The following is a 20,341-nucleotide window of genomic DNA, read 5'->3' on the forward strand; positions in this document are numbered from 1 at the left end:
GGCTTTTCCACTTACTCAGCGGGTGACCTTGAGCAAGGTGCCCAATGTCTGTAGTTTGGTTTCCTCATTCTAAAATGGGAGTAATAACAGCACTTATGTTGCAGGATTGTTGTGAAAAGTAAATGTGCTGCTGTATATAATTATATATAATACATAAAAATATATTTATAAAATATGTCTCCCACACACACACACACTCACACACACACACATACACAGGGTGAAGTCTGGAGCAATAAAAGTGACCTTAAATAGGAGTTTGTGGATGTTATTGTTAATGACGACTGTGACGCTCTTTTATTTGCTCTTAGGGGGAAACTGAGAGACAGAATTACTCAAGGTCGAGGAGCCTTAGTTTCCTCATCTGTTTATATGATCATGTCAAATTAGATGACCTCAAATATTTATATCAAGGATGATGCAAATAATTTGTTGTAAAGCCTTGAGAAATTGCAAGCAAGGGTTGGTGCTGGTAAGGATGCGGGGAAATTGCCTTGTATATGATTGGTAGGAATATAAAATGGTATCGCTGCTCTTGACCACATTATAGAGGTTCGTCAAAAAGTGGGAACAGAACTACTATATCATTCATCAGTCTCACTTCTGGATATGTATCCCCCCAAAATTGAAATCAATATCTGCAAGAGATATCTGAGTCCTCATGTTCCTTGCATCATTATTCACAGTAGTCACATGGTGGCAACAACTTGAATGCCCACTGATGGGTGATGAATAAAGAAAATGTGGCACGGATCTACCATGAGATATCATACAGCCTTAATAAAGAAGAGAATTCGGCATATGTGCCAACATGAATGAGCCTGGAGGACATTATGCTAAGCGTAATAAGCCAGTTACAGAAGGACGAGTACTGCATTATTCTATTCTTCATATTTTAGATATGAGGTATCTGACATAGTCAGACTCATAGAAAGAGTAGAATGGTGGTTTCCAAGGAGGGGGGTGGGGGAGATGAGTTGATTGCTAAAGGATAGAAAAGGTCAATTGTGTAAGATGAATAAGTTCTAGAGTTCTGCGTACAACATTTTGTCTATAGCTGACAGTGCTGTATTGTGCAGTTACAATGTTGTTATGGGGTTTGATGTTATATAAAAGTGCTTTACCATGATTAAAAAAAGAAACAAAACTGAAAAAAAAGTGTGGTTTAACAAATGACAAGGAGTGAGACCATATACAATGTTTTCAGATTTCAGAGGAAATCCGACAGAGTTGAAAAGCGTCCGTTGTATTTACCAGTGAGATGATAGGCAGCCAAGCTACAAAGAACCGGCTTCAGTGGTGGGGGGCAAAGCTGGATTGGAAGGGGCAAATGATTGGGGCAAATTGGAAGCAGTAGGCAGATTTTCCAGTAGTTTTGGCTTCTGCTATGAGTTTTGTATTACACACACATGCATCTAGTAATATATGATGTATATTAGACTTGAAAATGGCTTTCTAGTTTGAAATTTGGTGAGAAACTGAATTTCACCATTAATAAAAACACATTTCCCTTCTTGTATAGATTCACAAAGACAAAATCTGAAACTATGGTGAAAGCAGTTCTAGTTTTTAGGTAGGTTTTTGGGTTATTTTGGTATCATTTATTTTTTTGTCTCCTCTTACTTTTCAAAGGAAATATCTTTTGAACACTTAATATTTACCATAGAGTTTACTGAGTCCTTCCCAGACATTAATTTATTCAATACTCACAAAATCATAAAATATGGACCATTTTTACTGAATGTTACAATTAATGAAATTGAGGCTTAGAAAGAATTTGGACATTGTCCAAGTTCTCATAAGTGAGTTACTCAGTATTTAAGGGTTGATGTTTTCCTCTCAAAAAACTTGAATTTTTTATTCAAATGAACCAAGTTTACAGTCTTTTTATGTTGTTTCCAGTAGTATAGTCTACCTTTACCTTCATGGAAATTGTTCCTTCAGGAATACAGATAATTAAACATTTTTGAACTCCTCAATATAGTTTGTCCAGCTTATCTTAATTTGAGAAAAATAGGAAAATAAATACTGCAGCTTTCTGATATCTCCAGAGGATCAAATTTAAACCCGAAGGGATCCAGGAACTGGTAAATCACCCAAACACCTTCAGAATGAGCTCACCAAGAGCCAGGATCATTGCTAAGCAGGTGAGTCATGGAATTTGTACATGGAGAGAATTGCCAACCTTCCACCCATAGCCTAGCTTCCCGTTAGGAACCTCTCCCCTTTGCAAGCTGTGGTATCTGATGGAATCCATCTGCTTTCAATATATTTTTTAAGTTTATTTATTTATTTTTAGAGAGAGAGAGAGAGAGAGGCAGAAAGAGAGAGAGAGAGAGAGAAAGAATCCCAAGCAGGCTCCTCACTGTCAATGCAGAGCCAGACATGCAGCTGGAACTCATGAACAAGACCATGACCTGAGCCCAAATCAAGAGTAGGATGCTTAACCGACCCTGAGCCACGCAGGTGCCCCAGACTCAGTATGCTTTTAGAGATGACACCTATAACATCCTAACCACATTTCTTAGTTCCATACTCTGTTTGCCAGTACTTTCTAAAGGATGTCTACTTGTACTTAAAATACTACTTTGTCTCTAACTCCCTGCCCTTCCCTCCTGCCCCCTCTCTGTCTCCCTTCTCTCTCTCTCTCTGTCTCTCTCTCTCACACACACACTCCTTAAATGACCTCATATTGAGTTATCCAGGTCATCTAGAACCACCTTCTCCTCGACAGCAGTACTCGTAAAAGCTAGTTGTTATATGGCCAACCGAGGAGAGATACAAAGGCAGGTGGCTCTCCTGTCTAAAATTCTCTTATAACAGTGGGTGACCAGGAATGTTTCTAAACTGAAGTAATGGTAACAGTGTTTTTCTATTCTTGGAAAACACCAGATATATGGTAAACATTTCCCTTTTAAATAAAGAATGGATACTCACTGTAATTTTTGAAACCTGAAATAAAATAGAAATCCACTAGTATTTCATTTGACTTTAAATTTTCTTTTAATGTTTCTTTGTTTTTGAGAAAGACAGGACGTGAGTGGGGGAAGGGCAGAGAGAGAGAGGGAGACAGAATCTGAAGCAGGCTCTGGTCTCTGAGCTGTCAGCACAGAGACTGACTCCGGGCTGGAACCCAGGAACTGTGAGATCGTGACCTGAACCAAAGTCGGACCTTTAACCTGGCTTAACCAGGTGCCCCTGGTATTTCATTTTTCTAATATTCCTTCTCAGAAGAGGTGTTTGGCCTCAAGCAGGGCTTTAAGGCAGGCAGACTCACACCAAGTGCTTCTTCACCCTTTTTCATGTCGTGTCATGTCACATCACGTCACGTCACATCTTGTCATGTCATGTCATGTCAGTTGTACGTGTTTTGGGATACACAGAGGGAGCATCTTATGGCTAAAGAAGTGACAATGTCTCCAATCTGTACATCTGTATGCCCAGTACACTGATGGTGTGCAGTGTGCCTTTGCAAGATGGTCACCTCTGGGGAGGAAACCAAGCTTGGTGAAGGATGAAGGATGCTTGGCTTGGAAAAGCTATACAGACCCTTATAAAGCAGGGAGCAGGACCTAGATAAGATGAGACACCAAGTAAATCAGGTCAATTTATTGACTAATAGAGCTGTGGATAGGAAAGAAGATGTTTCCCAATAACTATTTCCTTCTTCTTTGCTATCGAACACTTTCTCTGTGCAAAGCTTGCCATTGTGTTAATTGCCAAAGCCTGTAGAACATCAGAGATACATCCCTAATCCTTAATAAGCAAGGCAAAGCCTTTAAGAATTAGTATAAAGGAAATATTTAATTTGTTTTGCAACGGTGTTTTGAGAAACCGGATGGGCAAAATAGAATCTACAAAAACAGATGATGGAGAATCAAATAAATGAAGTTGCTAGTTGTTAACAAAGTAGTCAACTACCAGAAAGAAATAAAAATGACTATTACTGATTAATCTTCGTACTCAAATAACTAAAAATAACAAGTATTTGCCTCATTATATATAGTTAAGTAAACACTTAAAACGTTTCACCAATAGTTTAAATAAGTACAAAAGATAATTTTATATTATAAATATTGGCATTGTATATTTATATATATTAATTTTTACATACATACATATATATGTCTATAGAAAGTTAAATTCATTAAAAATAGTGTAATATGATTGTAATCAATAATTGTCATCATCCATTGAAAACACAGAGACTCCTTTGTACAATTAGAGAGAATAGAGCATTTCTTTTTTTTCTCTTTCAATTCATTTGTCCATTCAATTTTCACCATAATAATGTATTTTATTATATTTTATAATGTAACTGTTTCCCTGTTTACTTTGCTTTGCTTCTCTGAAATTCAAATATACACACACTGATTAGAATTTAATTTTTGTAATAATAGATTCTATAGCTTCTATATGTTATTGTGGTAAAATATTTCTATTTGAGTTATTATCACAATTAAATGATTAAAATCATCTATATACATCCATTGTTGGTGGATAATTATTCAATATATATTTAATTTTCATTTGAAATTGAATTTATTAATGAACCAGGGGTATATTTATAGGTTGATCTGAAAAGAATCATCTAAATGCCCAAATGTTGGAGCCAGGAAACATAATAGGATTCCAAATGGGTGAGAGATATGCCTTTCATTTGTCAAGTGTGAGAAGTGTGGGTTTTGAAAAGGGACGATACAAACAAAAACCAAGAGTACGAGTGCCTTCTCAGGCAAATGATATTTGGAAAGGAACAGATAAAAAAAAATGGAGGACCTGTAAATTAATTTTCTTCAAAGTATTCTTGTCCACATAACCCTTGGTGAGTCTTTTCATGTCAGTAGAAACAGCCATACTCCAACTTGAATTCCACTGCATTGGTGGAGTCATTAGTATTCAAACTAATTCAGCCATAGGTCAGGCAAGCAAAACCAGAAGAGAAGTAAAAGTAAGTTTCAAAGAATGGTTGATCTCTGCTGGCCATTCTAACAAATTCGTTCTTCAGGCTACTTATTCCCAAACATGTCTGTACATTGGAACCACCTAGGGGGCTTTGCAAATGCTGATGCCTGGGTACAACCCAAATGTTCTGGTTAAATTGGTTGGGGGTACCGGGACATTGAGTTAAAAACTTCATAGGTGTTTCCAATGTGCCGTAAAGTTCCAGGAAAAACCCACTTCAGGAAGGATGCGATGAAACAATAAAACAACAATGCTTCTTAAATAAATCTTTAGGTGAAATACGTCAATGATTTTGAGGACTTCCCTATTCCAGAGTTGTGCAAATGACAGAAATATTAGTAATACTTTGAAATAGTGGTCGCTTCAGAACAACCTACTGAGAGTAATTGGAAGCTATGAGAAAAATAATTACTTTTGAAAAATTAGGGGGATTGATAAAATAACCCATAGAGTTCTAAGGTAGATACAAAATCATAAATGCTGGATTTTATGAGAACTTTAACAGATGCTTATAAGTAATTTTATTTCTAGGTGATTTAAGTTTCTTGAGTTAGAAACCAAAACTCCTCCTTAATTAGTCACCTCCACTGTAAACTCTGTTCTTCTAGCAGTAATGTGGTGCATAAATATTCTGATTAATAGTAAATAACCACCATATTTAATGCTTTAATTGATGTATTTTTCTTCTCAAAAGGTTCCCTCTGATTTTGTTTGACATGCACCTTCTAACCGCCACAAATCCTCAAGTTAATAAAAGCAATGATATAAGAAATTCTAATGCACAGATGGACTTTGCTGTTTTATGTAAAATATTATCAAATTATAAATGGGTCTTTTCCTCTGACACCATTTCTTTCAGTGAAGGCCTCCTTTACTTATACATCTCATGGCAGTCTTATAATTATTTTCAATTAAGTTTGACATTATAACTTCACATATGGAATTGAAATAAAAGACTTTGTGAGAAAACGTTCAATGCATTCAAGCCCTATAAGCAAGTAAGAGAGGCCTTAATTCTGAATATTCTTGAATGAAACAGTTATTTAGCAGAATGGACAGCATTACTTGATAACTTTTTCAAAGCTCAGACTCCTGCAATTTTACTTTGGCAAACTGCATAGAAAGCCCAGGACTCTTCAAAAAAATACTGCTTTCATATTTGTCTTCTCCAAGTTTGAAACATTCTGTTTGATATTACAGAAAAATAAATTCGTCTCCCAGATTTAAAATTCGATCCTAGTGATTAAAGCTAAAAGAGCAAGCCATGCACTTTGAGCAGCGTAGCATGATAATTAGGAATATGGGCTCTGCTTTTTTTTTTTTTAAGTTTATATTTATTTTGAAAGAGAGAGAGAGGAAGAGAGCACATGCATGCATGTGAATGAGAAGTGGGGCAGAGAAGGGTGGGAGGAGAGAATCCCAAGCAGACTCCACACTGTCAGCACAGAGCCCAACACGGGGCTTGATCTCTCCAACCATAAGATCATGACCTGAGTCAACATCAAGAGTCCTCTGCTTAACCTACTGAGCCACCCAGGCACCCCCTGGGCTCTGCTTTCAAACAAACCCAGCCACACTCACATTATACCACCTACTCTGACCACAGCCATAAGCCTGGGTTTTTGCAAATGTCAATCAGGGATGTTGGGATAGAACCTTTGTCATAGCATTAGCAAGAGACTGGCATAAGTTCATTCATGTATGACAAAAAATAGAGTATCTGATAAGGACAGCCTTCAGTGGCAGCAGGTACATAATAACAGTAGAAAAAAATAAAATTTGAAATATGAAGGCAGTAGACATGATGAATTTCTCAAGGTGTCTTTCTTTATTAATATTTTGTAGTTATATTCTGTAGAATATAAAGCAAAGGACAAAACTAAATTCAAATAGGCTAATATTGAGCTTAATGAGATTAGTCCTCTTTTTAAGGCTGGTAGAACTAGAAAGAGTTGCAATTATTCTGAAGCATGCATTAAGAACTCCACCTAGCTATACATGTTTCTATTAAACTCTGCTTGCCGCTGATTATTTCCTTAGGCTATGTTGTTGATATGTCTAGAACCTACTAGAGTAAGTGCTTTGATATTTTAAGCCCTTGGAGTATACAGACACATGTTTATGGGGAAAGATGGCTATCTCCCTGTAGTTTAACAAGTTATATGATAGACTACTTAATTAATGTTAATTCTTTGGACAACAAACATTAGAATGTTGTGAATTTTGAATTGGGAAAAAATAATGAGTCCCTAATTGCTATACAAATAAAATTTCATGTTTCTTCTATATTTCTGATTAATTTTCTTCTAGTTTCTACAGCCTCAAGTACTTAGTCTATGTAAGTGAAGGAGGGGATATAGGAAAGCAAGTAAGTCAAAGTAGATTATTTTGATGTTTTTTAAGCCTGTGGAAACATGCAAATATGTTGAAAAAAGTTAAAATAGCTTCATTTATGAGTTACACATTTTTGTGCTGCCATATTTATAAATACAGAGAAAAGATAGTGGCAGCAAAAATGCTGAAATGTTAGTGTTTATTGTCTCAAGTGTTTTCTTTTAGGTAGCATTACAATTTTAACCAGCACCCTTCCATATTTTCTAAAATTACAAGGCAAAACAACATTTAAGAAGGCTATTGTGAGAGTAAAGGACTCCTCTCCCTGAGGCAAGAGTCCTCTGCATGTTATCCAAGATATAAGGTATACTTTTTGCCCACAAGACAACACGATTCAAGGCAAGAAGACACCAGCGATCACCTTTTGCCAACATTGGCAGGAGCCATGAGAAGTGCCATTTTTATTCTTCAACTTGGAGTGAAATCAGTAAAATTCACTTAAATAAATGGCTGAGACCAATATCACCCATGTCACTGAATTCATTCTCCAGGGAATCACAGACCAGCCAGAGCTTCAGGCCCCATGCTTTGTGGTGTTCTTCATCATCTATCTGGTCACAGTGCTGGGCAACCTGGGGTTGATAACTTTAATCAGGATTGATGCTCGACTCCACTCGCCTATGTACTATTTCCTCAGTCACTTGGCCTTTGTTGACCTTTGCTACTCCTCTGCTATCACACCAAAGATGATGGTGAATTTTGTTGTGGAAATCAACACTATTCCTTTCTATGCTTGTGCAACACAACTGGGCTGTTTTCTCACCTTCATGATCACCGAGTGTTTCCTGTTGGCTTCTATGGCCTATGATCGCTATGTGGCCATCTGTAGTCCCCTGCACTATTCAACCCTGATGTCAAAAAGACTCTGCATTCAATTAGTGGCAGTTCCATATATATACAGCTTTCTGGTTGCCCTATTCCATACCATTATCACCTTCCATCTAACTTACTGTGGCCCCAATGTAATTAACCATTTCTACTGTGATGACCTTCCTCTCTTGGCTCTGTCCTGCTCAGACACACACGTGAAGGAAATTCTGATCTTTGCCTTTGCTGGTTTTGATATGATCTGCTCCTCTTCCATTGTTCTCACCTCCTACATCTTTATCATTGCTGCCATCTTAAGGATCCGCTCTACTCAGGGGCGACGCAAGGCCATTTCCACCTGTGGCTCCCATATGGTGACTGTCACTATTTTCTACGGCACCTTGATCTTTATGTACCTACAGCCCAAATCAAATCACTCCCTGGACACGGACAAAATGGCGTCTGTATTCTACACGGTGGTGATCCCGATGTTGAACCCCCTGATCTATAGTCTAAGGAACAAAGAGGTTAAAGATGCCTCAAGGAAAGCCTTGGATAAAAGTTGTGAAACCTTAAAGCTGTTAAAGTTAAGAAAATAAGAATAACCAATGCTTAATTTAATACAAGAGGGTAAATAAATCAAACTTCCTCCTCCTGATATTTCTTGTAATTCTTTCCCCATCAACTAAAAATGTGACTGTAGTTCAGCCAACCTTGACCTTTTCCACAAGAACCCAGGCCAATTCTGGGAAGTCAGCATGATCCAAAGAGTCTGGTGCAGGCCACTGCAGCCTTGACAGACCACTGAAATTATGTTCAAATACACCCTCAAACACACCTTTGTGTAGCTCAAGCAAAGGTAGCAGTGTGTCTTTGGTAGAACTTACTATTCTGGAAGGAAGGCTGCCTGAGCTTGAATGCCAAGCCTTTCCTTTATTAACTACCACCCCTTGGACAATCGGCTTAAACTGTGTGACTCTGTTTCTAATTCTAGAAAATAAGAGGACCCTACTAATTGGTTTGTTTTAAAGATGAAACGAGTTAATATTTATGAAGTGCTTACAAAAATATCCTGTGATAACAAGTGGTATGTATATGTTTGTTATATAAATGTTTGTTGTATATAATTAAAGATTAATTCACCTAGCTCTCAAAAGCTTATCAGTCTTGAAGAAAGAAGGACAAAGCCTGGTTAGGTTTCTACTAGCTTCCAGGCGCTGAATCAAGCACTCCTACCTAATACAATAAAATAAACCTAAGAAATGTCTGAGGCTTTACTTCTGGGTCTCAGTTATATGTAAAGTGCCTAAGTTCACATCACTAGTAATATGACAATTCTAAATGCAAATGTAAGTTTATTTGCATTTTTCTTTCTTAACATTGTAGATGTTAAGAAAGATGCTGCAATACAGATGATCTAATCTTAAATGGGTCATTATCTGATTTTTAAATATAATGGGAGGTATTTGTTTATAAGAAATTATGTTATTAAATGCATTAATAAGTTCAGCGTACCTGCACATTTGTTCAAATAGAAATAATCTTAAGTTATAAGGTTATTTATGTGTACCTGTAATTTATTCAATGAATGTTATAGGATCATGCCATAAAATTTAATGAAAACAGTAATTTGTAAGATTTTATCATTTTAATATTCACAAAAAGCAATTAAATTGGTTTCTTTTTTCTAAATCTTTATTTACTTTTGAGAGAGAGACAGACAGACAGACAGACAGACAGACAGAGTCATGAACAGGGGAGGGACAGAGAGAGGGAGACACAGAATCCAAAGCAGGCTCCAGGCTCTGAGCTGTCAGCACAGAGCCCGACACGGGGTTCGAACTCACAGAGATCATGACCTGAGCTGAAGTCAGATGCCTAACCGACTAAACCACCCAGGAGCCCTGGTTTCTTAATATTATCTTCTTAATTTTTCCACTTTAGAAGGAAATTGTGATCGTTGCAGTAATTATATAGAATGCCACCTCTCATGCAGATGATTATTTCCCCTTCTGCACTTAATGTGAACATAGTGCAGACATGCTCTTTGAGGTGCTGGAGAACTTTGTGAGTTGCATGAAATCTTATATTTTTAAAGTAGGTTTGACAGAGAAGTGTGGTGTTTCCATTCACCACACTTTTCCTGGTGGGTGTATCTATACGGATGGATACAAAACACATACATGTACACATAAACACAAAACACATAAAAACATCAAAACCATCCTTCTTTTGTAGGTAAGGAAATTCAGACCTATAGTTTGTGGTAAAACTAAAACTGCTCTAAAAAAATGAGGTCTTATGAAAAACGTTCAACCGTATCAACAGGGACATTTAAAGTAAAGAGCAAGGTCACTTTTCAGGCATTTTCAAACACAAACCCTTCAACCGAACACCTTGTTATTTTTTCATTTCGGTTCAACTATGGAGGAAAATCTTGCCTGGTATTTTCGATCATATGTGCATGGTTGATGTCTATGAAGACAACCTAAAATTCCCCATATCATAGTGAAATAAGATCAAGTTATGATTTTAAGGTGCTTTATTCTTCACCTCTATTGTTGAAGCATCTCATGGAAAAACAGAATGGGTTGTTTTCATCTCTCTTTTTAGAATTCAACAGTAAAACAAATAAACATTTATAAAATGTCTACTATGTGTAAGCAGAAACAAGAAAGGCCTATTTTCAAGGAAATAGAGTCAGGGAACTGAGCTTCAGAAGACAAAGCTTTCTACACTTCCTGGCACTGTCCCATGTACAAGCCTTCGTTTAAAAGTTCCTAATTTCCAGCGTTTCTTTAGGAACAGTACAACTGATTATCTATTATCAGAATGTGCTTTGTCAAAGATTTTCTTGAAAGCCTTTTTTACATCCTGATTCCTCAAGCTGTAGATCAATGGGTTTAACATGGGAATCACCACTGCATAGAACACTGAGGCAAATTTGTCTTTATCCAGTGAGTGGCTTGACTTGGGGCGCAGGTACATAAAACTGAGGGTCCCATAATACATGGTAATAGAAAACAGGTGAGAAGCGCAGGTGGAAAAGGCTTTATGTCTTCCTGCAGCAGAATGGATCTTTAAGATGGTGAAGACAATGAACACATAGGATATGAGAACAACGATAAGAGAAAAGAACACATTGAACCCAGCAATGATCCACAGCATCAACTCTTTGACTTGGGTATCAGAGCAAGCCAGAGCACTCAAGGGGACATCATCACAGTAGAACTGGTTGACCACATTAGAGTCACAGAAAGACATGTGGAATGTAGCCACTGCTTGTACGAGTCCTACAGTGAGTCCATAAATATAAGAGCTAGTGACCATTTGGAGGCAGAGTTTCCTGGGCATGAGAATGACGTAGAGTAAAGGGTTGCAGATGGCCACATAGCGATCATAGGCCATGACAGACAGCATTAATAATTCCCAAACTGAAAATGTGATAAAGCAACACACTTGAGTGGCACATGCATAAAATGGCATACTTTTAATTTCACGTAACGAGTTTGCAAGGGTGTTTGGAGTGATGGTGGAGGCACCATAAAAATCAACAAAAGCCAGATGACAGAGGAAAAAATACATGGGTGTGTGAAGCTGGGGACTTATTTGGATTAACACAATCAAGCCAAGATTACCCAGGACAGTAAATGAGTAAATCAATAGGAATACACAAAAGAGAATGGTCTGAAACTCTGGATTCTCTGTGAGGCCCAAGAGAATAAACTCAGTGACTGCTGACTGATTGCCTTTTGCCATGAAAGAGATAAACAATAAACAACAAATCTACAATAAACTCATCTAGAGCACAGGCTCTGAATAATCTTTACTTATAAGGAATAATCAATTCAATTGTGAGAAGAGAGTCCTGGCTCATCAGGGTGTTATGTTAAATTCGGCCGAAGAAGAACATTGATAAGCACTCAGAATTATGTGTGGATTTCACTTATGCTTTCAGTGTGAAGGATTTGGTCCAGGAAAAATTCTGTGATACAAAAATCCACCAGGGAGCTGTATAAGTAGAAAGAGAACATTTCAATTAAAATGTTATAATCAAGATAATGGCAAAATTTTTGTTCTACTTTTCTTTAAATATAAAGAAATAAAAAGGGACATTAAGAATGTAAGTGGCTTGGGGCACCTGGGTGGCTCAGTTGGTTGAGCATCCGACCTCAGCTCAGGTCATGATCTCCTGGTTTGTGGGTTTGAGCCCCATGTTGGGCTCTGTGCTGACAGCTCACAGCCTGGAGCCTGCTTTGGATTCTGTGTCTCCCTTTCTCTACCCCTCTCCCACGCATGTTCTGTCTTTCTCTCTCTCAAAAATAAATAAACATTAAAAAAATAATGTAAGTGGCTTTGGCAGCATATATAAAAATGATTTAAGTTGTAAGTTTATCTCATGAAATTATTACAAATTCATTATTTTATAAGAATATTAAAAATTACCAAAATCAAGTGCAGAACATATAAAATGAAAGAAACAAAATATGAATACTATTATTTATAGGCATCCTGTTTGGTATAATCTTTAAATTTTCTTCTTTTTCCTTATATCCACTGTCTTTTTTTTTCAAGACACCCATAATATGATTTCAAGGAAAAACGGGACTGTGATTTTTCTGACTTTGTCTTTTGGCAAAATGCACACCAGAGAATAATTGGCCAAATTTCAAGAGAATAGTTTCCAAATTTCAAACAGCTTTCAGTGATTTGGAGACATTATTTTACCTTCCTCCTTCAGGTATCTAAATGGCCCAAGGTGAATAGAACTGAAGCAACTTTTAGAACAACTAAGTGTTACAGACCACTTCCATAAACCCAGGCTGGACTCTGAATGCATGCTAGCTAGCAGAATTGAAATCATCCCCCCTCCTTTCTCAAGCATAGCAGAGGATAATTTAATTTGATTTTCCTTTATCACCACATTGTCTCAGGTTACTTCGCATGCACATGATGGTCAAGACAATTAAAAGATAGTAAAATTTAAAAAGCACTTCGTCCCCTTAAATTCTGATTAATATCCCCTTGGAAACTTTATCTTGGTTACTATTTTATTTTTTCTCTCCTCTTTAGCACTTTTCAACCATATACCTTAGGAAAAGCATCTACCCCTGATTTCTCAATCGTGTTTATGACTTAACCAAATATAACCTACCTTCCTTTTCCATTAAACGGAGGAATCCCCTCATCAAGTTTACTATTAGCTTCCCTATTCCCAAATCCAATAAAGCTCTTTTTACCTTGGCAGCTTTGTAGCACTGACCCCTATTGAATACACCTTTGGTTTCCCGAACAGAGCAGTCTCTGTGTTTATTATTTGTCCATTCTGATTTTCTACCTTGGAGTCTCTGCTTCTATTTAGACAACATATTATTCATGCTTTCATCAAAGCCTTCAGCCTTTCCCTTTTATCCCTTCTTGTTTGGTGATTTTATCCAATCCTATGTCTTCAGTAGACACCTATACATTGCTTAAGCACAAATATGTATTTCTATCCCTCATTTATTTTCTATGTTCTATATACATCTAAATGCCCTCCAGAAATTCCCACTTATATATTCTAGACGGTCATCAAGAGTATCACATGTAGAAAATAACTTGGTATCTCTGCGCATTGAACCTAATACTCAGACCTGAAGTATATATTTTACATCTTCAACTAACAGTGCCATTATCCATTCAGTTTTCCAAATCAGACCAATTATCTTTTACTTTGCTTTCCTATTTCCCATGCCAATATTCAATTTGTCCCTGATACCTATGTCATACTTTACACACTTTACATATCTTTTCACTGATATCGGTTCCTTGATCCAACCACAATGACTTGTTATTTGGTTACAACTGACCCTGAATTTTTATTCTTGCCTCCAATCTTTCCTGTGTCTCTCTGTTCCTCACAGTTTGGCTTATGTAAACTTTCATAGACACGAATTTCAGTTTTATGCTCTCCTGGTGTAATTCTTCAATGTCTTCCTATTCTTCTCAAGGTAAAAGCCTTTCTTCAACATGGCTGACATAACTCTTGAAAATCCGGTTCCTACATCTCAGATCAGGCTCATCTTTTGTGGTTCTCTTCGTATAATCTTTATGTCACAGGTATTCCAAGCCACCATTGCTATTCAAATGTAACCCAGAATTTTATACACTTTAAAAAAAAATGTCTATCTATTTTTGAGAGAGAGACAGGGAGAGAGAAGTGGGGGGCAGAGAGAGACGGAGGCACAGAATCCGAAGCAGGCTCCAGGTTCTTAACTGTCAGCACAGAGTCCGCCGCGGGGCTCAGACCCAAGAGCCATGAGATCATGACCTGAGCTGAAGCCAGACACTTAACTGAGTGAGCCACCCAGGTGCCCCAATTTTATACATGTTTCTAATCTCTGCGCAGAACACTTTCCCTTTGCCATCATTCCCTTTGTCTGACTTTCCTCCCACTAAACTTCCAGTACCCTGTTGTGCTGCTTCTTCTTGGAGGCTTTCCTGACTTTTCAGGGTAGAATAAGTGTTTCCCATATATAGGTTTTTCATCCATTGATTTCTTCTTTGTAGCACTTGCCACACTATATGGTAACCAACTGCTAACATGTCTGTAACACATCCTAAACTTGAAACTGATATTGTTAAGCACTAATATTTGTATTTTGTGCCCAAGCGACTCACCTACCTTTTATAGTATCTAATACAAAAAAGATGATCAGTAACTCTCTGTTCGATGATTAAGTGAATAAAAGCTATAGATATATAAGTCCAAAGGCTTTCTCACTAAGATAGAACATATTTTTCCTATGATCTGATATTTTTCAATATTCAATGCACCGCCATTCAGTTCAACTGCAAACCCTCAAGTAGTCCAGTCTAGTGCACCCGAAAGAAATCTTTGTGAAGCCAGTAAAATTTAAAATTACCTGGATATTATGAGATAACTTTCTATTATGTGTGTGTGGTCCCCCAGGAAGCTCTTTTTGGGTATTAAATTATTTTTAGCAAACATTGAAAAACAATATAATTATATATATTCAAGAGCAGACAATTATTTTATATTTAGGGTTTAGGGACAAAGTTATTTCCCTTGAAATGGTAGATCACTTTCTAGGTTATTAGTTAATGAAAGAATCTAGGGTAGAAGAACATTTTAATTATCTCTTTTGGGAAAACAGTTTGATTAATTGCTATCTCTGCTTTAATTTGTGTCACATTGGTTTCAGAGTAAAATTATGATTTTTTTAAAAAATAAACATTCAGTTCATGGTCTTCTATTTAGTAGCAGCTTTTGAAAGCCATCAGACAAAAATGAATTTCCCAATTAGTCACATTGAAACCTTTCTTCTGAGATTAGTGTCTCAAATTGTGGTTATGATTGATATTTCAGTACAACTGCAAAGATTAATTTAAAAGAATGTTCATCTTCCTCTCTAGTCTCTAGGAGACCAAAGGCACACCAATCATAGGTCAGTTGATACTTTGTTGTAGTCACTCCACGGAAACTGATGAACCTCTCTAACTAAATGTGCTTTAGTTGAAAACCGGTTGTGTCCACAGGGCTGCGGTGGCCGTTGAGCCTCAGCAGCACCTAAGCAGAACAGAAAACAGATGACGTTACTGTACTCAGTAAGCAGAGCTCAAGATACTAATTCTGGATAATACTTCCTTTGATGAACCTTGGTATATATGTTATGTGTTTGGTTCTTGGGCTATTGGCGATGGCCTAGCTGTTTAAATGGTAAATTAGACCGCCTGCTGGTAAATTCAAGACATTCTTCTTTGTGGCTGTAAATAGTGGAAGCAAATAGCGATTGCTGATAAATTTGTCTTAGGCTTTATCCAAATGGGTTAAGATGGAGTCCATGCAATTACTAATACATCCTGCTGTACCTGAATTAATGTGTTGGGATAAGGGGACAAGTCATTGCAGAAGCGTCAGGAGAAGGGCACCTACTTTTCTCAAAATACCGTGATTTATGGGGTTCGTTCACCTGCCTGTGTCTGGGATTCTGTTAAGTCTGGTTGCGACTAATACCACAGGTTGACCTTATCCTGTTTCTTGGAGTCCTGTTGAGAGTTACCTTAATTAAACTGTATTGGGAAATTCGAACATATTTGGTTTCAACCCCTGTCAGATTGGCTATGAAACGGCATATTCTTGGGTAAATTGTCCAGAAGCCAAGCCCACATAGAAATGAAGGGTGGATGTAGACAGACAATTCTTCATGCGTTTCTTATGTTTCTGTCTTTTATTTATTTTTACTTTTTAATGTTTATTTATTTTTGAGAGAGAAAGATGGACTGTAAGCGGGGGAGGGCAGAGAGAGAGGGAGACAGAATCCAAAGCATCCAGGCTCTGAGCTGTCAGCATAGAGCCTGATACAGGACTCGAACTCATGAAGCATGAGATCATGACCTGAGCCAAAGTTGGATGCTTAACCGACTAAGTCACCCAGGCGCCTCTCTTTCTGACTCTCTTTTAAGCAGACACCCTTCATTCCAGAATATTGTGTAAGCATGTTTATGTATGAAATAACTTTGGAAAATAGAAATGATGTCTTTCTTTGAGGGGAGGAAAGTTTTGTTTTACTGTGCAACTTATTAAAGATAATTTCTCCCTTCGGGGAATATTTTAAGCAGGCTTCTTTACATTACACAACACTATACAAAACCCTGAGTTCAGGGTTTCTCGGCAGTGACATAATCTTGCTTCGTGTCCACCATCAACCTGGGCTGCTCTACAACGTCCGCTTGAGACTTTGGGGGACAAGGGTAACAGATACAAACATGGAACTCATGGAGCTTGCTGAGTCATGAGTAATAAAGTCCTCTGTCACTTTGGTGTCTTGGGTCTTGTGCCAGAATCTGTGAACTATAGAAGACTAACTTGTTGGCTAGAAGTGGGACAAAATTTCACACCCTTGACTTTCTTTGACAGTTATATAGCTCTATTCAAGGGTAGCCATATAAGACACTGGAGAAGCGAAACACCCTGTAAGAACTTAATTCCAAGCAATGCACTTGGTTGTTGACTTTCCCCACAGAAGGGATATCCAGAAGTATGACTGTACTTCATGAGTAGGGGCTAACAGTTTGGCTTGAGGATCAGGGATTTGGAAATAAGATAATAAAAACTTCACACAAGTAGTTCTAGATAAGCGATATGGGGAGAGATTTTTCTGAATGTACCGATGCGGGGAGGTATATATGTTCATGGAATAGTCACTTAAGTTACTTTTACCAGAGAAGCTGCTTCATAGTCAAGCAACTGTAAACATAATACTGAGCATGTAGTCCATTGTTATACTGAGCCCCTTGCATCCTGATGCGATGCGCTCTTAAATAAGGTAGCCGTGGCAGGATGGATGGTGGTCATTCTTTGGCTCAGTAAAAGACCCTGTAATCTCTTTGGCTGATTCCTGTACATGCACCACTCGGTGCTCAACCTGTCAATAGTAGAGAATAAACTCTGTGTCCAGTTTGACAATGTCCACAGAGGAGCCAGCCAGGCTTCTAGCGGCAAACTTGTTCTATTAGCCACTTCAAACATAGAAGAAACAACAGTGTGTCATCACCAGAATGGACCCTTATTGTGATTAGGGATTTCCCTTTCCTGCTCGCCATGCTTCTGATAAAACAGGCAAGTTAGGGGAGTGTTGTCTTCACTGTTAAAATATTCTGAGCAACATGGCTTCTGAGCAAGAAGTTTACTTTATAAAAAATGAAGCATGAAATAAATTCACGAGCATGAAATTTGCTTGTCTTCCTCGACGTACTGCATGTGACAAAATTTTGCAATGGCCTGTTGCCGACTGACTAAAAGTGGCAGCTGTGTGTAACTTTAATGCGTAATTTTTCTCTTGGCCAGAATACAGAGGTCTCCAAATCAGAAGGTCATTAATAAAGTTTTCTCTTCCCACTCTTAAAATGAATAAACTTCCATCAAAAAGTTTGTATTATTGGCACAAAGTGAGAGTTTTATAAGATTTACAAAGAATCTGAAACTGAAACACCAAAATGAGAAATGTGTTAAAAGATACCAATCAACTAAAGACTAAAATTAAATAATAAATTCTGAGGTCTTATTTTCATTTTAACTTTTTATTTTGACATAATTTCAGAATTACAGAAAAGATGCTTACATTTTACGAACAATTCCTGTACATGCTTGACCCAGATTTCCCCAAATGTTAACATTTTACCACACTTTTTATTCTTAACTGTTTAATAACCAGTTGAAGACGTAATGCTTCATTTTCATATTTACTTATCTGTCTATATTTACTAAAAGCAGGGGTATTCTTAAATGACGACAGTCCTATTATAAAAATAGGCAAGTTAACATTGGCACAGCATTACTATTTAAACCACAGACCTTATTCTGCTCTGAAGGACTTGTCTCATTTACCAAAATTTGAGTTTGCTCTTTTAGTCTTTTTTAAATTATTTTTTATGCTTTTATTTTATTTTTGAGAGACAGAGTGAGTGGGGGGGGGGGGGGCAGAGAGAGAGGGAGATACAGAATCTGAAGCAGGCTCCAGGCTCTAAGTTGTCAGCACAGAGCCTGACTCAGGGATCGAACTCAGGAATGGTGAGATCATGATCTTAGCTGAAGTCAGACTTAACTGACTTAGCTGCCCAGGCCTCCCCTCTCTTTTAGTCTCTTTGTTAGGTGTTCCACCAGCATTGATGTCATTGTCCCTGTAAGGTCATCAGAACCAACAATTTTTTTCAGATTCATCTTACTGGGAGTACGTGTGTGTGTGCATGCATGTGCATGTACATGTGTGTGTGTGTGTGTGTGTGTGCGTGCATGCATGTGCACGTACGTGTGTGTGTGCGTGTGTATTTTTTAGGCAATGTTAATAACTTTAATTGCTTTAGTGATCTGAGATAGATGTGGTTTTTACCAATGCCATGAGTTGGAGTGTTCCTCTATGGAAAAATTCCTCTACGGAAAAGAAATTTATTTTCAATGATCTATGGAACAAAATTTAACCCACTATTTGCAATTGAATTTATTTTATTTTCTTATCTTTAAATAATTTCAGGAGTCATAATTTTCATAATAATAGAAAATAAAATCAGAAAATTACCGTACACTCTGTATCGATAGGAAAGCATGTTACTAATAGTATGCTAATGCAGAACACCCGAGAACTGTTTTTTTTTAACGTTGTTTCTTTTGTTTTTGTTTTTGTTTCGCATCCCGACTCTGAGGGCTTTCAGTTAGACCATAGGTCTTTTATTTTATAGTAAAGCAAACCTTTTCTATAATTCTCTTCAAAGCATTTTGACTTCCTGGTTCCTCAGGCTATATATTAAAGGATTCATCATGGGGATTACCACAATATAGAAAACAGAAGCTATTTTGTCAGTATCCAGAGAATGGCTTGTTTTGGCTGCATATACATGAAGACCATAAAATATGGTGATGAAGTCAGGTGGGAGGCAAAAGTAGAAAATGCCTTTTGTCCGCCTTCAGCTGAATTAATCCTCAGAATGGCAAACAGAATGAATATGCAGGAGATGAGGACGATAAAGAGAGAGAAAAGGGTAATGAAACCAGCAAGTGTGAACAATATCAGTTCTTTGATATCTTTATAATGGGTTTTACGGCAGGCCAGACCAACCAGGGAACATCATCATAGTAGAAGTGATTTATTATGTTTGAATTACAGAAAGGTAAGTAGAATGTTAGAATTGTCTGTAGGAGTCCCACAGAAAAGCCATACAAATGTGTAGTGACCACCATTTGAATACAGACCCTTCTGTTCATGATAATGGTATAGAGTAAAGGTTTAGAAATGGCTACATACCTATCATACGCCATGATTGAGAGCAAATACACTTCACAGACCACAAACATGATAAAGCAACACAACTGAGTGGCACAAGCAGGTAAGGATATTCTCTTAATTTCTTGGAGGAAGTTCACCAGGGTGTTAGGGGTGACAGAGGAGGTGTAGCAAAAAGCAACAAAAGCTAGATTGCTGAGAAAAGAATACATGGGTGTGTGAAGCTGAGAACGGATATAAATTAGCATAATTAACCCAAGATTACCTATGACACTAATTAAGTAGATCACTAGCAAGATCCCGAAAAGAAGGGCTTGAAGCTCTGGACTTTGTGTGAGTCCCAAGAGGATGAATTCGGTCACTTCCGAATTATTGCTTTCAGCCATGGAATACTT

At 37.5% G+C, this 20,341-nt stretch overlaps 3 protein-coding genes across 3 annotated transcripts; 1 reads left to right on the forward strand and 2 right to left on the reverse strand.

Moving 5' to 3' along the window:
• The first annotated feature begins 7,805 nt into the window (after positions 1-7,805).
• Positions 7,806-8,765, forward strand: LOC109245311 (olfactory receptor 1038). Its single transcript, XM_019412615.2, has one exon. The coding sequence runs from the start codon at positions 7,806-7,808 to the stop codon at positions 8,763-8,765; it is 960 nt and encodes a 319-aa protein (XP_019268160.2).
• Positions 8,766-10,983: 2,218 nt separating this feature from the next.
• On the reverse strand, positions 10,984-11,925 carry LOC109245229 (olfactory receptor 5AL1-like). Its single transcript, XM_019412542.2, has one exon. The coding sequence runs from the start codon at positions 11,923-11,925 to the stop codon at positions 10,984-10,986; it is 942 nt and encodes a 313-aa protein (XP_019268087.2).
• Positions 11,926-19,393: 7,468 nt separating this feature from the next.
• LOC109245227 (olfactory receptor 5AL1-like) lies at positions 19,394-20,341 on the reverse strand. Its single transcript, XM_053899203.1, is given in 4 exon segments — positions 19,394-19,443; positions 19,446-19,544; positions 19,547-19,783; positions 19,786-20,341. Coding segments are annotated over 4 exon segments (933 nt in total). The 5' UTR covers positions 20,333-20,341.

Source organism: Panthera pardus, unplaced genomic scaffold (assembly GCF_024362965.1).
Source record: "Panthera pardus isolate Hobbes unplaced genomic scaffold, ASM2436296v1 HiC_scaffold_12, whole genome shotgun sequence".
Lineage (NCBI taxonomy): Eukaryota > Metazoa > Chordata > Mammalia > Carnivora > Felidae > Panthera > Panthera pardus.

What these genes read in the sequence shown, in the direction of transcription:
- LOC109245311 (XM_019412615.2), top strand. Translation starts at nt 7,806, where the DNA reads ATGGCTGAGACCAATATCACCCATGTCACTGAATTCATTCTCCAGGGA.
- LOC109245229 (XM_019412542.2), bottom strand. Translation starts at nt 11,925, where the DNA reads ATGGCAAAAGGCAATCAGTCAGCAGTCACTGAGTTTATTCTCTTGGGC.